Source organism: Pimephales promelas, chromosome 13, assembly GCF_988280905.1.
Source record: "Pimephales promelas chromosome 13, fPimPro1.hap1.1, whole genome shotgun sequence".
In the NCBI taxonomy this organism is placed as follows: Eukaryota; Metazoa; Chordata; class Actinopteri; order Cypriniformes; family Leuciscidae; genus Pimephales; species Pimephales promelas.
The window spans coordinates 34,256,495-34,280,780 of NC_142781.1; the positions used below are offsets into that span (position 1 = coordinate 34,256,495).

The window sequence follows — 24,286 nt, forward strand, 5'->3', positions numbered from 1 at the left end:
AGATCAAACACTGCAACTCTGCTCAGGACAAACTTAAGATATGCTTTACATTATTATTTTAATATATAAACAAGATCAAACACTGCAACTCTGTTCAAAGTTAAGATATGCTTTACATTATTATTTTAATATATAAACAAATCAAACACTGCAACTCTGTTCAAAGTTAAGATATGCTTTACATTATTATTTTAATATATAAACAAGATCAAACACTGCAACTCTGTTCAAAGTTAAGATATGCTTTACATTATTATTTTAATATATAATCAAAATCAAACACTGCAACTCTGTTCAAAGTTAAGATATGCTTTACATTATTATTTTAATATATAAACAAGATCAAACACTGCAACTCTGTTCAAAGTTAAGATATGCTTTACATTATTATTTTAATATATAATCAAAATCAAACACTGCAACTCTGCTCAGGACAAACTTAAGATGTGCTTTACATTATTATTTTTAATATAATAAACAAGATCAAACACTGCAACTCTGCTCAAACTTAAGATATGTTTTACATTATTATTTTTTTTAATATATAATCAAGATCAAACTGCAACTCTGCTCAGGACAAACTTAAGATATGCTTTACATTACCATATTTTTAACATATAAATAGTATCTGCTATATATTATGCATTCTTTAAAGTTTATATTCCTAACCAATTGATGATTATTTTATAATTTAGAAAAAAAAATAGCCTAAATAAAAATATTACAAAATGCAGACTTGTTTTTTTTTTATGTTTTACCTTTATTGAACTTTAATTCATATATAAGTATATGTTAGGCTATTGTTCATGGGAATTTGTGTGTGTGTGTGTGTGTGTGTGTGTGTGTGTGTGTGTGTGTGTGTGTGTGTGTGTGTGTGTTTATATAAATACAGTATATTTAATATTTATATTTTATACATATTTATTAGGATTAATAAACAAACAATACACACAATATTGAATACACCATAACTTTAGACACATATATAGGCTATAAGTGTATATGAAATATACCAGATCCATGGGATGTCCTGCAACCTTTACATGAGAATAAGATCAAAAGACAAAAAACACGAAACCCCTTTTGCATCCAGATATACAGAAACTGGGACTTTTTTAGCAGTTACGAAAGGCGTGTGTTAAAGTTGTGGAACCAGCCTTGCAGCTCTTTTGTTGATTATGCAGATGACCTCTAGATGGCAAAAGAAGAGCATCATATTATGTGTTAAACCCATTTCTTACGTCATTTATCTTTCAAACAAACAGAATTCATGTAACTCAATAGCTTTGCTTAATATAAATGACACCGAGCAAGAAGCCAACAGGTCAGTTTAGCACCAATCAGGGGATAAATTATAATAACAGTTGAATATGCATTTGAATAATATACTTTACAAACAGATTAAGTGTTTAATTTCCAAACCGAGATGTTTTTAAACTCTTAGACCATTAAAATTCAGACGGACTCATTGGCAAAGTAGGCTACTCTTAAACATCAAGCAGAGAACCGTCATATTTCAAATAAAAAGGCTTTCGAGTTTTTCCTCAACAAACTAATTTTTGGTGCCATTATTAATTCAGGAATCATTAACTGATCATGTTTGCATGCATTACTTGACCATTCAAAGAGTTTGGGACAAGAATAGTCGAATAAAATAAGGATGATAAAAGGAACTTAATATTTGCAATGATCCAGTAAACGATATGTGGGTGTATAACAGGATAATTGATGACCTAGTTTCGCCCATTAAACCAATAAACTGAGGTTTTTTAATTATCGGGTGGAACTGCAGTTCGTAAAAACACTCGTCGATTTAATTTAACTTAATAACAGAGATCCCAGGATGTTCATGGCCGATAATAATCAAAGGTCACACTGGTATGGTGTAAGAGGCCCGCGGTTCATTTGGTCGCGAGTGTTTCCAATTGTCGGCCATAAGATTTTATTCGTTTTTAAGTAGGACTATTAGTTCTTTGCTTTTGAAAGAGTTTCACATAGATGTGATCTTCTAGTTTATGTCTACAAAAGAGAACTTTTTTTTTTACTTTCTGCACTATTAAACAGCTTGTGCTCGTTTTCTATCTGAGGAAACACAATGCAGAAGTAATCAAAGGCTCGACACACTCATCAGCTTGTTGTGCAATAAAGCCACGTGAAAAAGTTTGTGGATATCATGCATCTGCTGCTAAAACTCACTCTTAGAAAAATGGAGTTCTAAATAGAATTCTAGGTTTTTAAAGAATGTTTCATGCCAAAAAAGGTTCTATGAGGAGAAATGCCTAGAATGTTTGCAGAATACTTTCATGTTTAATGGGTTATTTAAATTTTTCTTATGATAAAGTTTTTTTTCAAGCTATACTTGATGAAAAATTGAATTAGGCCTAATTAAAAATGAATGCATGTGATGAGAAACCTGTGTTGGTAAGTGAGGAAAACATCACTTTTCATAACTGTATAATACAATACAGTATTATTAAAAATTAACAGTATAATACTGTACTTTAATATGGTAAGAAATTACAGTAAAATGATGTTATTTGATTTTACAGTATGCTTAACAGTACTGTAGTTAGTGTTACAGTAATTTTACTGTTGAATGAAATACAGCAAGTACTGGATAATTGTTGCCAGTAAGTCACTGTTAATTTGACAAGAAATTTTTTACAGTAAATAAAGCACAGTATGAGGATTTTATAATATTATTGACATTTATTTGACCACTGACAGCTATTATGAGTGTTGAACATCTATAAACTTGCAAAGGATGGATTGATTCTGGCCTGACATCCAATTCTTTTATTCCTCACACAACACGTTTTTCATGTTTTTCTCAAACCACCTCAGTGCAAAATCAGTTTCCTCAGACTTATCTTATCTCCTTATGTTCACCTGTTTTGTTTTTCTCTTTCGGACAGATTAGCTCAATATATTCGTAACGATTAACAATCTGTTACAGAAATGTGAAACAATGGTGCAGACGGCTCCAAAACTAATAGTGTATTTTATTGTTTCCTGCACACTACATGTCTTTTGAGGGGACGTCAGCTCTGTTCGCCAGGCTTCAGTCTCTCTCAGACCTTCAAAAATCAGATTTGAGCACTTTTGCCTGCAGTCATAACCTAACTTTGCAAGTACATGTCAATGTATTCTAGAAACCCTATAACCCACAACCAAACAGTTTACTAACAGTTAGTTGACACAAAGTTACTGTAGATTGTCTAATGTTGACTATCGAAATAAAGTGTTAGCATTGCTGTTGCCAGCATTTTATATGAGGCCCAAGTCTTAAAATTCATGCAAATTTTTGGCAGGACATTTTCATAGCTTGTTGGACAGTAGAGTATTGTTCACAGTCCTGTGGGTGGATTTGATTAAAAACATCACTTTATAAATCTTTACTGAGTAATGCAATTATATTTAATATACAATCAACATCCATGAGATTTAATTAAATAATAAAAAGTGTTTTGAGATATTATTTTGTTTATTTTAAGTTAAGTTTTAAGTTAGTAATTTTGTTGTGCTTTTGACATTTGTTTTGAAGTCTGGTATTAGTACATTAAGGTAACAAAATAAAAATAAGAAATCCTGCTTTGACAACCAGCTGAAATACAGTGTATGTGTTTCCACATTTTATTTCAAGCAACAAAAACATTTGTTTTTTGAGGTTTTGGATTTAGTTAAGATCACTGTTGAACAAAATTTCCCAACATTTTCCCCTTGAAAAAAAAAAAAAAGTATAAAGACGCCAGCACAAAAAAAGTGCCAAATATCACTCATTCAAATATTTTATAGCAATTATGTGTTGTTTTGAGGAGCCTAGAAGATTTATAGTCAACACTGGCTTTAATCTGATGGTTTTGGAAAGATTATTTTACTGCTACTAATCATCAAAAACAGAAGCAATAATGGAAAAAAATGCAATGCAAATATGGAACTAAAGTTAGATGTTCATCTCATGTGGTGTGACATTATACATGTATATTTACGTAATAAAGGTTGCCAGGTTGTGCAACAGTGAGGGATTTCTGGGGCGCACAGGAATCTCTGTGTCTTGCCACGAGAGGCCAAAACATCTGTTCTCAATCACAGCTCAGAAACAGCAGTGTGCATCAGCGAGGAAGACTGTGGGATGTGAAAACAAAAGGAAACACGGTTAAATCAGTGTGTATTCCCCAGGGTTGGGACATAAACTGATGAAGCACGAGTGTCAGAGGATGACCGCTGTCCGTGTCCTTATGTAATACGCCATTTACGTATGCTATCACAGCAACGACTCACATCTGAGAGAGTCCGTGTTGGCGATGCAGTGTTTGGGTGGAGATCACACTTGGCTGCCAGGTTACCACAAAAACAAAGAGAATTCGAATAATAATAATAATATGATGATGATGATGATGACGACGACGACGACGTCCCCACATTTTACGAAATCACGCTACACTCATTCATTAGTGATGCATAATTTCAATAGGCCTACAGCATTTAATACCAAAACAAAAGGGCAATGAAATATGAATTAATTTCTTCATGGTGGAGACTAGCCTGTGCGTTTCCCGAAAGCATCGTTAGCCAACTATGGTCGCAATTTCCATTGAACTCTATTGGAAAACGACGGAACTTGCGACCATAGTTGCCAGTGCCACTAGTCTTTTTGTAAGTAAAATGCAAATATATCTGCTGTCAGAGAAGAATAACAGTCTGTCTGGCATCTCCGTGACTCTTCTCAGCAAACACATTCTGTTTACGTCTGAACACTCAAAGCGAGAACAAGATGTGACTGAACTCATCTTGAGTGAAAAGCACTGGTGTCTGAACTCTGTGTCGGGATGGAGTGAGTGAGTGTCCGGTGGGTCTTGACTGATTGGAAACGATGGGCGGAAATTACTCTGGCACGCAATTCATACCGAGTAGCTAGCACGTGTCAGTGTGTGGCATGACAGCTGGATCAAGTTTGTAATAAATCAACAAAAATGATTGAAATAATACTGACAGTGTAGTTTAATTCTTTATTATGAAATGAAATGATTATAGTCCCTCACTACTTGATTGAAAAATGATTCTCTCGTTTTTGCTTGAAACCTGAATGTTTGGCCAAACTACACAGCGTATCTAGTGGAAGAACTGAGCCATGAATCACATTCACATTCCGATCATTTCAGCTATCGCCACATAATCCTCGAACTTGGCTCTTTCCCATAACATTTACATGGAGCTTCTGCCAGAATCCTTCTTCTTTAAAGTAGCCTAATCGTTGAGTAAACATCTGTATCAAATACAAAAAAAAAAAAAAAGAAAAACATTAATGCTTTCATTCAGCAATGACCAATTAAATTGATCAAAATTGAGAGTAAAAGACATTTATAATGTTGCAAAAGATTGTGTTTCAAATAAAAGCTGTTCTTTTGAACTTTCCATTCATCAAAGAATCCTGAAAATAAACAACAAAAACATATGACTGTTTCAACATTGATAATAATCAGAAATGTTTCGTATCAAACAGCATATTAGAGTGATTTCTGAAAGATCACGTGACACTGAAGACTGGGGTATTGATGCTGGAAACTCAGCTTTGATTTATCAGCCCATTCTCACCCCCAAGGCGTCACCTAACTGACGCCTTGGGAAGCATTTGGACATGCTTCAATATCTGACGCTTTAGGCGCCCTTTAGCGTCAGTTAGATGACGCCCTAGGATCGCGTGTACCCTACCCCCACCCCACACCTAAACCTAACCGTGTCCTCTAACTGACTTCCTTTAGCGTCAGTTAGATGACGCCGTAGGATCGCGTCATGTCATGTAAGTGACGCTAAAGGGCGCCTAAAACGTCAAATATTGAAGCATGGTCAAAGGTGACGCCTTGGGGTGAGAATGCGTTGGATTTATTCGACGGGATAAATTACTATAACAGTTATTTTAAATAGTAACAGTATTTCACAATATTAATGTTTCTAAAAAAAATATTTTCATGATTTGTAATCACAACATTTTTTTTTCTTTTGTCAAATCAACTTAGATAATTTATGTAGTTCAGATAACATAAAATTTTGAGTTTCTGATGATTAAATTAATCTCCTTTATTGTATTAACTCATTCTTGTCCATTTCAATGAACTTAAATACTTATTTTTTTAAGTTTAACCAACAACATTTTTTACAGTGTACTTTGATCAAATAAATTAAGCATAAATGGTGATGAGCATATATTTATTTCAAAAACATTAAAAACTATAAAACATTTGTATTTTGAGATGTGCAATGATCCTAAAATTCCTAATGTCTCCATTGGCGTTGAATAACATTTTTGCTTATTCTTCCTCATTTACAATAATACATCTGGTCAATATTTTATTATTCAAAGAGATGCCAGTCAGGGTATAAATTGAACCAGTTTGTGCTCACTGGGAATCAAAACCATGATTTGGCATTGCCATCACCAGATGAGCTACAGGAAAAGAACAACAAATCCACCAAAATCCTGGACAAATCTCCATTTCCAGAGAAAGACAAACACATGGTTTCCTCAATAAACTCTTCATATTCTTTGGCAAATCCCTCTTGCTTCAGAGCAGATGGTCCACTTTCACAAATGCGCACAGATCATCGTCATAATGAATATATCATGAGTAACTGGTGTTATCAGAAATGACATTGTGTCATATTGGTCATACTTAAAGTTTGCATGAGGCAGAAGTTGCAATAGCCTTTTCCTCAACACCAATGCATGCGTTCTGCGGTTTTGTCATCTGCCGCTTTTAATGCATGAAATATGCATGGATTCTGATTGGCACGCATTGAGTGAAGCCGGCTCCTATCCTCAATTACTAAAGTCAACCTTCAAACTCTGAAAAGGACCTTGTGTGTGTCAGCCGGGAGATGGATTGAGTGAGGAAACAGTCTCATCGAGGAAATGCCAGCTTTTTGTCCAGAAACGGAGATGGCACGGCTATGGGATGTTCCTCCCCTGTGTGTTGCTCTTGGACATGTCACAAAACCCATGAAGTCTGGTTTAGAAATGCATTTTGAGAATATATTGACATTGAAATTTGAAATATTACATTCCTGATGCTGAGGTTTAGCCTATTGGATGTTTAAACTGTGAAGAAATATTTAATTTGTTGTAAACAAATACAAATTAAACCCTTTAATGCACTCTGGGCTTTTGGGTTAACACAACAGATTGAGTTTACAATTAAATTAAATTAAGTCTACACTCTAAAAATGCTGGGTTGTTTTAACCCAACTTTGGGTAAAATATGGACAAACCCAAATATTGGGTTAAAAATGTAATTCAAAAATGTAACCCAATGGCTGGGTTTGTCCATATTTTACCCAAATTTGCAGCATTATTAGAGTGAACAAACTAAATTGAGTTGAACTTAATTTGTAGCATTAACAAAAAAAGATTTTACTCATCAGGAATTGATCAGATGATGAAAAGTGTCTTTCATTAGTAAATGTTAAAGTCTTTACAGCATTGGATCTCCAAATTACAAAGTTTTATAAGCTACTTTTTCAAATTCAGAGCAATTTTAAAGTCTTTTTATTTTATTGGATTAATTAGTTCTGAAGTTTTTAACCTTTATTTCAGATTAAATCTTTTATGCAAATATTATTACTCATTTATAGAATATTTTAGTGCTTTATTATTTATCGTGTGAGTATTGCATTGTGGTGTATCTATCTTGTGAAGCACCTTGGTCAACCTTGGTTGTTTTAAGTGTGCTATAAAATTGAATTGAATTGAATTGAAATTAAAACAACAACATCTATTTTTCATGTTCAAGTTTTTCTTTTATTGCTTTCCACTTTCCACAGATTCATTTGCAGATTTGTCTTGCAGAAACACTTTTCCATCCAATGTCATACCTGACGGATAAAACAACATATTTAATTTCACTCAGAAATATCACATTACAAAAATAAAATGGGTGCATTTTGTTTAGACTTTCAATATTCAACAATCTTGAAGTTGCAGTTCTACTAAAAAGATCATATAAACCCCTGAGAAGTGTAAAATCCCTGAAGAACATCAGTGTTTTTTGTGTTAGCTCACATCAACAACCTTTCACCAGCTTGAAGGTGTTCGTGAACTTTACAGCACTTTTGAGAAATGACACGGTTTTCGATGCCGAGGACACATCATTAAAAACAATAGCTTGGACTGACGGAGCTCGCAGATGCTGTACAATTATTTATAACCAACAAACTGCTTAACTCATTAATAGATTCGATGAAGTGAGATTCCTCCGGGAAGGAGTCATTTCCTAAACCCCGAGTACTACAACTAAAGAATCAAGGAAATCTATTGTCACTTTCCAAGTGCTTTTAAAGTTATGGACGTGCCTGTAAGGTCATCCAGGGGTGTTTCGAGAACAGCTGACTAAAAATACGCTTCGGCTTTATACGGCGCATGGCAACACGAGTGGCAAACAAGAAACAGGAAAACTGCCTGTATTCGAATGTATAGAGCTATTGTACATACGCAGCCGAGCAAATGTGTCTGTAGGGGAAAGCATTGTGTTTGGCTTGTGTTCCTGTTAGCCCTCAATTGGGTCATGGGGTCGACTTTTACTTAATATCGACTTTTACTTAATAATAAAAAAAAGGTTCCCTTCATCTCAGTGGAATAAGATTTTGTGACTTTTCATACATTATTTATCTATACACACAAAAAACTGGGCTTGATTCGGTTGTTCCAACCCGATCTCACGGGAATTCGTACGAATTTTACGAGGTGGCTAATTCGTAACAATTCATACGACCTCACTCGTACAAATTAGTACGATTTTGCTAAATCGTACATATTTTACGAATTGGCCAATTCGTATGAATTCGTACGAATGACCTACCCCTGACCCCGCCCCTAAACATAACCGTCACGTGGGTTTGGACAAATCGTATGAATTCGTACGAGTGAGGTCGTACGAATTAGTACGAATTAGCCACTTTTTAATCACTCGTACGAATTCGTACGAATTGGTCGTGAGATAGGGTAACAACCGAAGGTAAAAAAAAAAACGTTTACACTTCTGGTCGTCGGGCTCAATATGACCCCGCATTCACTGAAAAAAAATGATTTTTTGGTAAGGTAAATACTACTGAAAAAAACCCAATGTAATTTACAAGAAAAAGTTAGTAAAGTAAATTCCATATCAGTACTTAGTTCAAGCGAGTAGAAATGAAAGCATAAATATGAACTCAATAAAATAAAGTTCTGATACTGGGGTTCCCATCATGCACTGGTCCTTGAATAATTAATGAGGTTCATTTTCACTGGTTTCCAGCTGTATTTACACTGTTTTATCATTGCTTTTGTTGTCAGGATTAGTAACTTGCCATTTTGTGCCATTTTGAGGAAATTTTCTGCTCAACATGACACATTCAAACACAAAAACGACCCATCAAATGTTACCGCCATTGTGTATTGTCTACCAAGTATTGAGGTCTTTGCATTCATTCACATCATGTTTAACATCTGACATGATGAAGTATAAATTACTTAGATAGGCTAAGTAAAACACATACTATAAATGACTGGTATAATTCAATAAAATTGTTTGAGTGAAATGTAATGCAAAGGATATTAACTAAATCGATATTAATCAACCTTTTACTAGCCAAGTTACTTATATTCTTTGTTACTTTCACTTAACTAAAGTAAAGTTTACTTAATTCCATATGCCAAGTAAATTTTAACTTAAGATTTCTAATTAAAGCTACTGATAAATATGTTTAGGTTTTTACTTGGCAAATCTTTGTAAATTTACTAGTATTTTCTGAGTGGAAAAAGTTGCCTAACTTTTTTCAAGTAAATCCTACTCCACATTTTTTTCAGTGTTGAAATGAATGGGAAATGTGAAAAAACTTAATATATTTTCTTCATGTCAAAAAAAAAAAAAAATTAAAAAAAAATCTGGCATTAATCTGAAAATTTTTACACAGAAATGAAGGCCTAGTTCTAGAGCATAAATGCAATGTATCATAAAAAAAATATATATATATTTCATATGCAAGCTAATGGTGTAGTTGAGGAATTGTGTGGTATGTGGATACAAAAGTGCTTTATATCTCCAAAAACACAGTATTAATGAATAGATGAGAAGTAAACAAACAAAAAAGGTATATTATTTGTATTAATAAAAATGTATATTTTTTGTACAATTACTCAATCGATTGTTGGGGTCGCATAGACCCCGAAGCCCAGAAGTGTAAACAGGAAACGAAGACCATTTAAAGGTTAAACTGGTAAAGTCAAACACACATATACAGATCAATGTGCAGTGCAATGCAAGTTGAAAGTGTTTACCAATGGATCATGAAGAAGTCTTGATTCGATATATCACTTGATACTTCAAGACATTTGGTAAAAGGTTAACAACATGAAATACTAAATTTGATATTACATTGTGTGTGTAAATGAATATGCTTGGACTTTGGAAACCCAATGCACAGACAAAGACACCAGAATAAAACCATTCATGATTCTGAAGATGAAAATACAGAATTATTTTAGATGAATATGCTTGCACTCTTTCCCTGAATAGATTTAAAATAATGTATGCCACAATGGCGTTATCGGGACACACAAATATCCTCTTGGGATGAGACTGCGCTGCATTATTATACACTATACATAATAGTTTAATGTAGTACTGACACTAAAACTCTGAAAACGTGAATTTTTCTTCCTCACGCTGTAATTTTCATTTTGGGTGAATCATATATATTGTCACTATACATATTGATACATATTTTTGCATTGAAATATATTGTTACACTGCTATTAAAGAATTAGTTCATTTTTAACAAAACTTTTACTGATAATTTACTCACCCCCATGTCACCCAAGATGTCCATGTCTTTCTTTCTTCAGTCGAAAAGAAATTAAGGATTTTGATGGAAACATTCCAGGATTTTCTCCATATAATGGACTTCAATGGGGTCCAAACGGCTCAAGATCCTCATGAGAATTTCAGTGCAGCTTCACAGGGCTTCACATACCTGTTTACAAACATGGTGCATTGCATGTAAATGTTTAAGAACCTAAAACATTTCTGCAGATAAAAATGCAAAAGAAATATGAATTTTCAAATTGATAAAAAAAAAAACTTCATGCCATCTTTTAATGATGAAAAGTTGTGCGCATGATTGAAACATTGAAATAGAAAGGAATGTTTCTGGTTTAATATGATCTGCGACCAGTGTTGTTATCATTAAAATATGAAAAAATAAACAAAATGACGGGTAATAATAGATTACGATGGACCCAAACAAGACCTCTGATAAACTTAAACTTAAAATCTTCAACAAAATAAATGTAAATGATGAATAAATTAACTGAAATAACAGATTTATTTAAGAAAAAGAAAAAAACTAAATCCAAAAAGAAAGTGCTAAAATTTTAAAAATGAAATCCCCTCCCCAAAAAGTATATAACTAATAGTAAAATAACACTTTCCGTGACACACTGTAGTGCAGAACAAATATCTTTAGTAGAATTATTCTGTAGAAAAGGCGGGACGTTTCTAAGCAGACACCGGTTATGAGTTATAATCTACGCACAGACTATTGAAACTATTAAAGGTCCACATGTTTGATGATGATCCCAGCTCTGTGTGTTTTAGTCACAAGAAGCACGTCAGCGATGACATCACACGAGGACAGAAACAGGACAGACAGACAGTTACTCACTCCACACACACACACACACGTTCAGCTGTTCTGCTGAAAAGAAATCACAGCATCACTTTCACCGCAGTCTGTTTGCGAAACATGTTGGAAAGGGAATTGCTTGATGTCTTGGTATTAGTTGTCTGATGCATTTCCAGTTTAATAATGCCTAATAAAATGAGCTTTATGTCCTCAAAAATCTCACGAGCAATTGGTCATTAAAAGTCTGTCTTTGATGAAAACATGTGTGCAGTTATTTCGACTGAATAATGACTCATGTTAGAGTGATTTCTGAAGGATCATGTGACTCTGAAGACTGGAGTAATGATGCTGAAAATACAGATTTGATCACAGGAATAAATTATAGTCTACTATAGGAAAAGTATCTTTAAAATTATAATAAATATTTCACAATATTAGTGTTTTCTCTGCATTTTTTGATCAAATAAATGCAGCCCTGGCGAGGAAAAAAAAAACTTAATTATTCAAATCTTAATTATTATGTAAAAATGCTGGGTTGTTTGTTTTAACCCAACTTTGGGTCAAATATGGACAAACCCAGTCATCGGGTTAAATTTTTGAATTACATTTTTAACCCAACGTTTTGGTTTGTCAATATTTGACCAAAAGTTGGGTTAAAACAACCCAGCATTTTTAGAGTGTTGCAGGAGGAACTCTTTTGAATTAAATACATTTAGAATCTGGAATGTTTTTGTTGCTTCTCTCTCGAATCGCTCTAAAAAACCCAATTTCAACCCAATTTTGGGTCAGATATGGACAAACCCAAATGCTGGGTTGGTCAATATTTGTCTATAAGTCAAAGTGGTTAAAAATGTCATTTAAAAAATGGCTGGGTTTGTCCATATTTGACCCAAAATTGGGTTAAAACAACCCAGCATTTTTTAGAGTAAGGTCTGTATAGTAAACACAACTTGAAACCCCGCCCTCTGCAGCAGCTCATTTGCATTTAAAGGGCCAGGCACAAAACAGTGCGTTTTTGCAAACCCTCAAAAAAGTGACAACTTCAACATGCTTTATGAAAATATCTTGATGAAATTTATTTTTTGTGATTAAACTTCACACACTCTGGGGACATCTTATGAAAATGGCATTTTACCACCCATTTAAATCGTAGTTTCTAATAAGTAACTAGATAGAAAGTGCATGTGTGCAGTTTACATTGCAGAACAAAATCTTCAAATTTCCTCAAGTTATGTTTAGCACAGACCTTATTTCACTCATAAACTTAAAAGCAACATTATACAATCTGGAGGGAACCATTAGTCTTCATGCTTTCCTCTTTATTTCAGATAGCTTGTTTTCATCCACTGAGATAGTTCTGATGTCCTCATGCATGATATGATCACAGCTGGGGAGCTCTTGCCAAACACACAGGATGTTTCAGGAATCAAATGAACATTTCAGGCATTTACTCACCCTCATGTTGAACACAAAAAGACCATTTCTGAACAAACGGTTATTTCTCGTAAATCTGTAAAACACATTGGAATTAGCATAACAGTACAGTTATATTTATAGACTCCATATGCTCTATATATTTCAAGTCACATAAGCTTTGTTTCAGTAACAGAAACGCCTCCTTTAAGGATTTTGTGCATAACGCCTGCCAATGTAAACACTCATGCATATACAGATCTTATATCAAAATGACCAATGCTAAACGACCACCGCCTGGTCTTGAATCATGCAAGGTGTGCCGATCGGGCCGGGATGTTTTTTTTCAGAGCTCTAGTGGAACAGGCACAGACTGGACGTCCTCCAAAAAAACATCGCTGGACTCCGGGGATAATCGAGTTTTCCCTTTAACCCAGTCGAGGCCTCACTGTTTACAGTGAAGAGAGCAGACAGTCATGTTTCATAGTCAAAGAGTGTGTGCCTTACTATTACTCTAGCTCTGAAATGCATTAAAACCTCTTCAGAACAACTCAAAAACACATTAGCATTGTGCCGGCAACTTTTGCATGTGGAAACAGTCCTGTTTTCTTCAGAAGATGATCAGTCAAGTCTGTATATGGAAGAAATGGAGAAAACAAATGTTTTATAGGGAAATGATTCTATCAACCCTTCTTTACACTCCCTTCTAAGGGATTACATCACCATGCAAATTAAATTTAGATATGTGTAAGAAAAAGTGATGCATATTATTTACTAAACCATGGCATGCTATCAAGAGACGATCACGAAAGTCTGGTCTGAGAAACTGCAGGGTAAAATGAGTCATACATCAGATTCTGCATTATCTCATTCTCATCATTTCAAATTCTTCCAATCCATCAGTCATTTAATGCAATAAACACATGTCACACGTCAGAGCGAGCAACAAGACACTTGACAATCGATGCATTTAGAGTGAATTATGCAGCTCTGACTGTCTTCACTTGTTTTTACCACATAGTTTTACCTCATAGCTTTAAAATTGCATAACAAAAAGAGCCTTCAAGCCCGGAGCCAAGCAGTCTGTCCAGCACACGGGCACAGTCCGAAACACTGAAACGATTATTAATAGTTTATATTAATGCAGATTTACACCTCACTAAACCTTGTCGTATTTCATCACTAAAAAAAAAAATGCCACACTTTAGTTCAGGGTTCATTTTTCACTATTAACTAATTGCTTCTTAGCATGCATGTTACTCGTATATTGCCTCAAAAAAATGACGTTGGCTTTAATTAACTTTTTTATGTTAACAGGTTACATAAATTATCTTTTTTATGTCAACAGGTCCCACAACGTTAAACAACCATAATTTGTGTACACGTATTTTAAGCGACCCACTTAAACTCTGAGCTGAGTGTTAAATGAACGCTGAAGCAGTGTTAAGGTTAATGAGATCATCAAGTAAATAATTTAGTGATTATTGAGCATTATTGAAGACACCTGATGTTAACAATGAGAAAATCTGAATTTGAAGTCACCATTATGGGGATCAGTGTTTGGTTAAGTTGGGCTCTTGACCATTAAATCATTAACTTTAGATTTTGTTTGGCAGCCCTAATTCACATCAGCCCAATTGGACCCTAATTTAAAGTGTGACCCCCAAAAAATTAGTGTTACATGTCCATTCAATTCCTAATAAATTTCACAAAGAATAGCATGCTGACACACTGAATCAAACGTGAAACTTTTTAGACAGACTAAAATAGTATTTTCCTTTATAACATACTTCAATATTCTTTATTATATTTCCAACTCACTTGGGCATCTAATTGAAACTAAATATATTAATGTGGCTTTTCTCCTCACCTCACAATAACAATGATCAGAGTCATTTCTTGCACCAGTAGACAGGGTTTTGGTTCATCACCCTGAAAAATAAATAATAGATATATAAACATTAACATGATTTCAATAAAAAGTAAAATGTCAAGCATCCAGCTCTTCATAACCCTATCACGCTGCATGCCATACTGTATACTCACCGAAAAATAAGACCTGACACATGGGATTGATGTGAGAAGAATGCTGGGATATCCTAAAAAAACAAAAAAACAATAACAATGCAAGTAAATGCATTTCAATATTTGATTGCATGTGCATTTATATATATATATATATCTTTATTTATATCTTAATTCATCATTTCTTCTGAAACTGCATCAAGGTATTTTAAAAGTTGCAAACCTTTAGGATAAGCATTTGCGTCAAGAGTGATGTTGGCAGCTCACAGGTCATCTGTGAACGGTAAAGCAATAAAAGCATGTCAGAAGTCAGCAGAATCCAAAAGCACGAGGAGAGGAAAGGGAGGATGTGTTTTACGGCTTTATCTGCAGGGAGAGATCTGCTGTCTCGGGGTAGAAGACAAGACTTACAGCTTTGGAGGTTCGTATTTTTTTTTTCTTTTTGAGTGGATGACTTTTTACAAAAATATGTAAGAGCACATTGCTAAGAGCACGACGTGTTACGTTAACTGGTGAAGCGGCGTGATTTAGTAAATGCTGTTTTTAAAGGGATAGTTGTTGTACAGTCCTGCACGGAAAAGGTTTTTGAAAGTGAATTTAAGCAAAGTCAAAAAGAAAGAAAAATACAACAATTGCTTTATATATATACATTTTTCTATACTATTACAGCCACAGCCACAGCATTTAAAAAAAAAATCATTTTCACAAAATTTTGATGGCCCTCAGAATATTTTGATGTATGAATATCTGAACATTTAATATATCAGAAGAAAGACCCTATTTTAATTTACCATATTTTATTATAGCAACATTTTGAACGAAAAGCTGAGAAAATCACATTTTCCCCCCACCAACGACTTCAACGTGCATAAGAAATGCTTTTATCGCTGGTTTCGTCTCCTTTTTTGCCTGTTTTGATCTGGAGATTCCCTCTTTCAGAAGATGCAGAGCCCCAATATAACAGTGAAAACACGGAAAGCCGGAAAATTCCATCCATGGCAGGGAAAGAGTTAAAAATAAAGGTCTTCATAAATTATATGTAAACTGTGTGTTCACATGGCATTTTCAAAATGGCGGTGTTTTGTATGGCATGCATTCGGCCAATCAACGTGCTGGATTAGACCCTACTCTGAGTTTAGTCCCCCTAAAGCCTATAACTAAAATGATCCTTCCTGTGGTGCAAATATGTCAAAAAAGCATGTATTTCCTCCAATAGCTGTAGAAACCATGTTCCTCAGGGAAAGACCCAATCGAAGAACCCTTTTAGGTTTCCCAAAGAACCCTTTTTTTAAGTGTGAGAACATTTTTAAAACCCTTTTTCCATTTTGTGGAATGGAAAGATTTTATGCAACATCTTTATCGAAACAAAACTGCCAATAAATAAAAACAACTAAAACATTATCCTTTATTTGTAAGCATTTACAATTGTTCAGTTTTTCGCACATTTCTTCCATTTGTCCTTCTTCCTATTGTTTTTAAAAATGCAATTATTCAATGACTACATTAGATTTTCTTTACAATAATATTTTTTACTATATGTATTGCTTCAGGAAATTAAAATTGCACCACATAAATGAATTATTCTTTCGGTTTTAGGTTAAAATATGACCCGTGACTTTTTAACAGCTTTTGTGAGAGCACAATTGAAACATAAAATGTTCATGAAGGCCTCTTTTGCGAGTTTTACATCGGGTTTAACACTTCCAATGCATGAACAAAGTGTCTTCAAACAATTTTGTTTATTAATGATAAATCGACTGTGACTTGTCGTGATTAAAGTCACGCAATGCATTTTATAGAATTGAATAGAATTGATCTGTGATGCCCCGTGCAACAAAAGATAACATTATCAAATGATTCTCTTATTCAACGCATTCTCACCCCAAGGCGTCACCTAACCGACGCCTTGGGAAGCATTTGGACATGCTTCAATAGGCTTGTTTGAGATGCGCCTCGCCTCGCCTGCAATGTAGTCGAGAGTAGGCGGCTGCAGTGAGGGGAGGAGTGAAAAAAGCGCAATAAAGCCGGACAGATCTCGGTTCTCGCAGTGAATCAGACACCTGTGAGATCAAAGGCGGATATCGCGGGATTAACGGGATTCACGCTCGTGCACGTGTTGCTAATAAACTGGATGTGATTTAAGTTCTGTTGCTTTTATATAAAAATAAATATAATGAACAAGACACCCAAAGTACTTGTTAAATATGTGTTTATCAATCTTTTTTTCTTTCTTTAATACAGACGTGTTTATTGTTTTAACAAAAATGAAATATAACCCATATGGCACTGTCAGAGAGTTTATTCACCCATATATGTATACACATAAAACATGATATCAGTTTTAAAATCAAACATTTTAAAAGAGAACAATTCATCTGTTGTTCTTTTATTTTTATTTATTTTACTTTTTTATTAGAATGCAAGTTACAAACATAGCCTACCTACAAGCACCAATTCGTGAAACAAATAGGCCTATACATCGACAAATAAATAAACATCAGAATAAAATTAATAATAAAATAAATAAATATATCAAAATAAGCTTAGCTTAAATAGACAGACTTACAAACTTCATCATCTATAAAATGAGAGCTATTTTTCACTTGAACATTTTAGAGTAGGCCTAGTATATTTGAGTTACTGACTATAGCTTTCTTATTTTTAACCCGTTTAAGAGATTCACAATATATATCAGTTTCAATTAAAAAAAAAAAAAAAAAACATGGCCTTGATTTGGAGAATTTAGCTTAATGAATATGGAATTTACCTTCATCATGTTGTTTAAACCAATGAGCATTAAGCTGTGTCGTCAGCAAGTCGTTTCCCATCATGCTTTTGATCAGCGCAGTCGGTGGAGAGCAACTGCGCGCGACTGCAGAATCCGACCCTTCCGCCTTGCGCTCGCGAGAGTTTTTTGACATACGTCGGCATGACATCAGAGCCAGGCGGACCGTTCTCGGACACATTTCTAACCGGCATGCATCTCGCGCTGATCACCGGTGATCGATTCTGCGCAGAATTTGCTCATCTCAAACAAGCCTAATATCTGACGCTTTAGGCGCCCTTTAGCGTCAGTAAGATGACGCCCTAGGATCGCGTGTACCCTACCCCCACCCCACACCTAAACCTAACCGCGTCCTCTAACAGACGCTTTCCTTTAGCGTCAGTTAGATGACGCCGTAGGATCGCGTCATGTAAGTGACGCTAAATGGCGCCTAAAACGTCAAATATTGAAGCATAGGATCTAAAGGAGCCCTTTGCTTTTTTCTAGGTGCAAAAGATTTCACTAGATAAAAAGAAGAATAACGACATCCTTTCTTTCTTCTTGAGGATATGACTGGAAAGAAAGCTGACAATACCTAAGGAAGCTGACTGCACCCTTTTTAAGAATTAATATTATTTATTAATACACATTTAGGAACGATTTCTAAATTAGTATACGTTTTGATGATATGAGTGGTGCTTGACCGTGCATAACTCACCGATTAAAAATGGAAAAGTGGTGACGGACTGAATCACTGTCTCTGACGTTTCCCTCCAATTTCCTGCCATTAAAAAGAGGTCACCAAAATAAGAACAGGAACATCTCGCTAACATCCCAGAATTGAGAAATACAAAGGTTAGTAGTTTAAAAAATATATATATATATATATGCTGATTTAAACAATTAATGCTAGGTTGTTTGAACCCAAATTTGGGTAAAATATGGACAAACCCAAATGTTGGGTTAAAAATGTAATTAAAAAAATTTAGTTGGGGTAAAAATTTAAAATTAGATTTTTAAACCAACATTAGGGTTTGTCCATATTTTACCCAAATTTGGGTTAAAACAACCCAGCATTTTTTAAAAACAGAGTATTGTGAAACGGGCGTAATCAAATGATATTGGTCAAATGATTGTGAAATAATGATTATGTTAAAACACAACCATCACCATCAGATCACCTTTTCTATTTGTTCATCTGGCTGTTTTAACTCATGTACTGCAGCCAAACAAAATCTAAAGTTAATGAATTAAGGGTCAAGAGCCCAACTAAAGCAAACACTGATCATCATAATGGTGACTTAAACATTCCGGTTTTCTCCTCAGTGAATCTGCTTGTTAACATCGGGTGTCTTCAATAATGTTCAATCATCACTCAATTACTGCTTCAGTGTCCATTTAACACTCTGCTCAGAGTTTAAATAATTCACACTTTTGAGTGTTAATTTAACACTGGGGATTTTGCCGTGTAGTATTTAAGAATGGCCTGTTCTCATGCGTGCTTCAATCAGGACATCGATCCTTACAAAAGTCGACTTCATTTCGCCCACTCTCCGCCTGTTTTCCGTCTTTGTCACTAATAAAACAATCCCAGTCTTCTTGCTATGACTTCCTTTCATGGATTGTTGGAGGGGCAAACTAAACATGATTGTTTGAGGTGTAACGGATGGTGCAAGGAAACGAGGAGAAAGTCTGCATCAGGGTGGGTCGGGGTGGGGTGCGTTTTTTCTTTGACCAACACCAAAGAAAAGGGTTTTATCAGTCATCATGCACACCTACTGCCTTCAGTAGTATCAAAATATAAATAAACTCCCTTTGTTAAGAGCACCGTTATCCACCCAGTTTTACTGAAGTCATGGAAAAAAATGCACTTCAATGGCACTGATTAATGCTTCCACCCTTTGGTGTCGCCAAAATCTAAGTCTAAATCTATAGGCTATGTGAAAACAATATTGTTGGTTTAACTTAAAAAGGTGAGTTACCTGGTTGGCTTAAGCTCATTTAAATAAAAAATTGAGTTAATACAATGGAGATAATATTATGTTATATTATATTATGTTATCTGCACCACAGCTATCTAAGTTGATTTGACAAAAGTTAAAAAAGTTGTGATAACAGCTCATGAAAATACATTTTTACAGTGATGTATTGAATTCATGGTGTTTTCCTTTTCCTTACTGTGACATCCCACACTCAAAACACAAATTACACAATTTAATAATTACATCTTACAAAACATATTATTTATTTTTTGTACAATTGGTCATGTCAGCTGTCAGTATCATAATCAGAACAAGCAGATTCTTATTAAAGGTGGCGTTTTCATGTTCAGACTGTGTTTTTACTGTATAATAAGGTTGATTAACATGGATACCGTATGTGCAAAGATATGCAAATATAAAACATGACCTCATATTGAATGTTTAATTAACGTTTAATCTATCTATCTAATACAATGCTAAATCATAAATCAGATATAGCTATATACAATAACATACCGATGTCCAGCAATCGCATTAAATAGTACATTGTGTTTAATTTGTCGTTTAACGAGATCTAATCTGTGTTGGTTTCACGTGAAGAAATACATAGATCCGATAATTACACGCATGTACTTTAAATGGTGCCAAGCGTGTTTGAGGTTCAAGTTGCTGAAACCAATCTTTAATGGTAATAAATTGCTCATTTGCCTCTGGACATAAAAAGATTGCACTGGTATTTGATTGAAATGTAACATATGCAAAATAATCCTTGAAAGAGTTCTCATTTAAGGCCATTCCTGTTAGGAATATGTGATTGTGTATTGTCAACAATAAGCTGAAAAGTCCCTGCATTTCCAAGTATGGATCATTCATTACAACGTTTATCCTCACTCCCATGTTATCTGCTGCTTGACGAATAATTTATGCTACTGCCCACTGACATGCTTTTAAAGTTATTGTTATCCAATTTTTATGACCTTCAAACACTTTAAAAAGCACACATGTAGGTCTGAGAACTCCGAATTTTCTCAGTAAATGCCCCCGAACTCTCCTACTGTACCTCAACCAATGAAATGTGACTGTGTGGTAATGAGGGCTGGTGTGATTACAGTGGCCTACAAGGAATGTTGTTTTTTTCTTAACCATTCTGCCCCTGCATATAAGACTATTCTCTGTATCATGTTATCTTATTACCCACCCCAGCCCCTGATGTTTCGGGTTCAGCCCCTGCTGTTTTTTAAAACATATAGAAACACCCCTGGTGGTGGGGACCATCCGTCAATATCCGACGTTTTATCATAGACTTTAAACGGCAGTTAGATGACAATCCTAGGGCGTCATATAACTGAGGCTTTACCTTTAGCGTCAGTTCGATGACGCGGATTTAGCCCCGCAAATTACGCCTATGCCTGTCAATCAGAACCCCAAATTATACTTTTTAGAAGTATGATGACCAAAATGAGTTTTTTTTTTTTTTTTTGGTTTTTAATTTTGTTTTTCACCGAAAAAAATCTGAACAAGCTTTTATAAGCTTACCGTTTTGAATCAAGCCAAGGCAAGCAGAGAGTTTTAAACACTGGCTGGTTATAGCCTTGCTCAATTTTATTTTGGCTCATTTTTAACCCCCAAAAAATTATGGACTGCAGCCGTTGACTAATTAACCGTCTTGTAAGGTGTTCCCAACTATCTATCTATCTATCTATCTATCTATCTATCTATCTATCTATCTATCTATCTATCTATCTATCTATCTATCTATCTATCTATCTATCTATCTATCTATCTATCTATCTATCTATCATCTATCTATCTATCTATCTAACTATGAGTGGACTAGTTTAACCAAAACATTAGGCGAAAAGGCGACATCTAGCCTATTCTCGGCAACTAATTTGGAAATTAAATCCTCAGGATGAATATCGTGTATCCAGAGTAGACACATGCGCGCAGACTGAGAGAGAGAGAGAGAGAGAGAGAGAGAGAGAGAGAGAGAGAGAGAGAGAGAGAGAGGGGGGGGGGATAACACGGACTTCCTTTCATTTTTGGAGACATGGATGTCATTATAAATACGGCACGGCACACCTCGGACTCTATCAGCACGGACACTTCTCCACACATAACTTGGTGAATATCGGTAGATAACGGTTCCGCAGAGATGAGAGGGATCATAGGAATGGCGCTGGCGCTCGTTGTTTTGAAAGTTCACGCGGGGAAAATCAGTGACGGTCATTGTGAGGAAGGAAAATGCTTCGCCATCCAAACCACCAGTTTGAGTTTTGATTCGGCGCAGCGAGTCTGTCAGGAGAGAGGAGGACATTTGATGACCGTACGCTACAGAAAATCAGCCAATATTCTCGCTAAATTGTTAAATGGCACTTCTGGAAACTTTTGGCTTGGCCTGAAATATCAGTGTGCACACGCGAACGATGGGTTAAAGGGATACAAATGGGTCACTGGAGACAACGCAAGCCACTACATCAACTGGGAAAGCGACCGACCGGTTTGTTCTCCACGATGTGCTTCAGTGTCACAAAAAGTTCCGAAATGGGCCGAAAGACCTTGCGATGACATAATCGATGGTTATTTGTGCGAATATGAAATCCTTGAATATTGTCAGGCACTGAGCAACGGTTCAGAAGTCGTATATGAAATTCCATTTGGATTTAATACAAACAAACTCCTCCAGGAAATTCCTCAAGGCACAATAGCGACATTACAGCCGCTGAGAACGAAACACGTTTGTTTCGAAGGCGACTGGCTTCAAGCGCCTTGGAGTTGTGAGTTTTTTAATGGTGGATGTGAATATGCGTGCGAAGGGAGCATTCCTAACATTACATGCATCTGTCCGCATGGATATAAGCTCGACAGTAACCGAGTCACATGCAGCATACAGGACGCTTGTGCGCACGGGGAATGCGAACCGGCGATTCAAGTTGCGTATGCAATGTCGCCCGAAGATTGCAAGCCCGGCTTTCACAAAGAAAGTGGCATTAGCGTTGATGAAGACGAATGCGCGTCTGCACCATGCGAGCACATATGCACCAACACTATAGGTAGTTATCAATGTGCATGCTATGATGGATTCATACAGTCGAAGGATGACATGCACACATGTGTGATGCACTGTACAGAAGAAAAGTGCCCAGCTGAATGTGACCCCAATAACAACGACCAGTGCAACTGCCCCGATGGTTTCCTACTTGAAGATACCATGTGCGTTGACATTGATGAATGCACGAGTGATTACTGTGACCATAAGTGTAATAATACACCTGGAGGGTATGTATGTTCCTGCAGGGAAGGATACTTGCTTTTGAAAGATGGCACATGTGAGAAAGAAGACTTTGATGGTTCAGGCAGCTCAACACCTTTTGATGTTGCTATATCTACGAGTAAACCCCCAACCAACAAGCCAATGTCAATCACATCGGGCAGTCTTTTGGCAATAATGGTTTGCATTGTAGCTTGTATTCTCTTACTGGTCGGCCTCGCTCACTGCACATTGAGACGTTTTTGTCCAATGCACAATTATGATGTACACAAAGGCCAAGATGAAATCTACGACTTTCAACAGGTGATCATTGACAAAAACAGCACAGAACTGTCATTCCCAAATCGGTATTTAAAAAGAGACGTTTAAAGTCGGACGTCACGCGAACTGAAATGTAAATAGTAGCCTAGAATAGAAAGTAAATATATTTCATTTTAGAAATGAACTAGCCTATAGAGTAGCCTAATTAAGACCCCCCCCCCTTTTTTTTCTTCCTTGACCATAGATGACACAACATTGTGTAATTTCATCTGAATATCAACATTTGTGAGATTTTGTCAAAAGAGTTTTGATGTTAATTTATCTAATTTTGTATCTAAATAGCGATCTGTGCTGCTATTACTGTATGTTGAATGTCAAAGTTTTTTTTAAGTGTGTCTGTTTGTTAATGGTGGATTTGCACATTAATGTTTTAAGATTTGTCGAGTTAAAGTTAGTTTTTTATTTTGAAGTAAAAAGATGAGACCAATGGGGTAAGATGCGCCACCCAGAATTGGCAAAAAGTTGCATGTTGTTGTTTTTAGTTTTAAAATGTAATAATAACTAAATCTGCAAATGTTTAATTTATTTCCTATAATAGCACATTGGCTGATGCCATTATGCTAAAATTATATCTAAACATGTTACAATTTAAACATAAATGCACATTGTTCTTCCCTCGTGTTACCCTATTATAGAGTGTCAGAAAAACTTACCTTTGCACAAGTTTGAATAACTCATTAATGTCAGTATTCCTAAATGGTGGTGTTTGAAGATAATAAATATTATATTTTAATACAACATGTAGCAATTTTCATTTACAGAACCCTGTTTCGCTCTCTCTTGCTTCGTCAACATCTCTGTCCAAATATGCTGATAGATTAGAAAAGACATGCGCAGTGCAGCATTAATAAACTA

General features: G+C 35.3%; 1 protein-coding gene and 1 long non-coding RNA gene across 3 annotated transcripts; one reads left to right on the forward strand and one right to left on the reverse strand.

The window, feature by feature from the left end:
• Positions 1-5,070: 5,070 nt before the first annotated feature.
• Positions 5,071-24,236, reverse strand: LOC120491981 (uncharacterized). 2 transcript variants are annotated; one of them, XR_005625376.2, is made up of 7 exons: positions 24,085-24,236; positions 18,576-18,638; positions 15,317-15,367; positions 15,115-15,167; positions 14,939-15,000; positions 10,837-13,699; positions 5,071-5,266 (listed from the first exon to the last, which is right to left on the reverse strand). It is a non-coding gene; the product is annotated as an uncharacterized LOC120491981 (long non-coding RNA). The 2 variants fall into 2 exon arrangements; XR_016146101.1 differs by having other exon boundaries at positions 10,837-15,000.
• On the forward strand, positions 21,858-24,169 carry thbd (thrombomodulin). Its single transcript, XM_039690212.2, has one exon. It carries the CDS (start codon positions 21,995-21,997, stop codon positions 23,477-23,479), a length of 1,485 nt encoding a protein of 494 aa, XP_039546146.2. The 5' UTR covers positions 21,858-21,994; the 3' UTR covers positions 23,480-24,169.
• Positions 24,237-24,286: the final 50 nt, after the last annotated feature.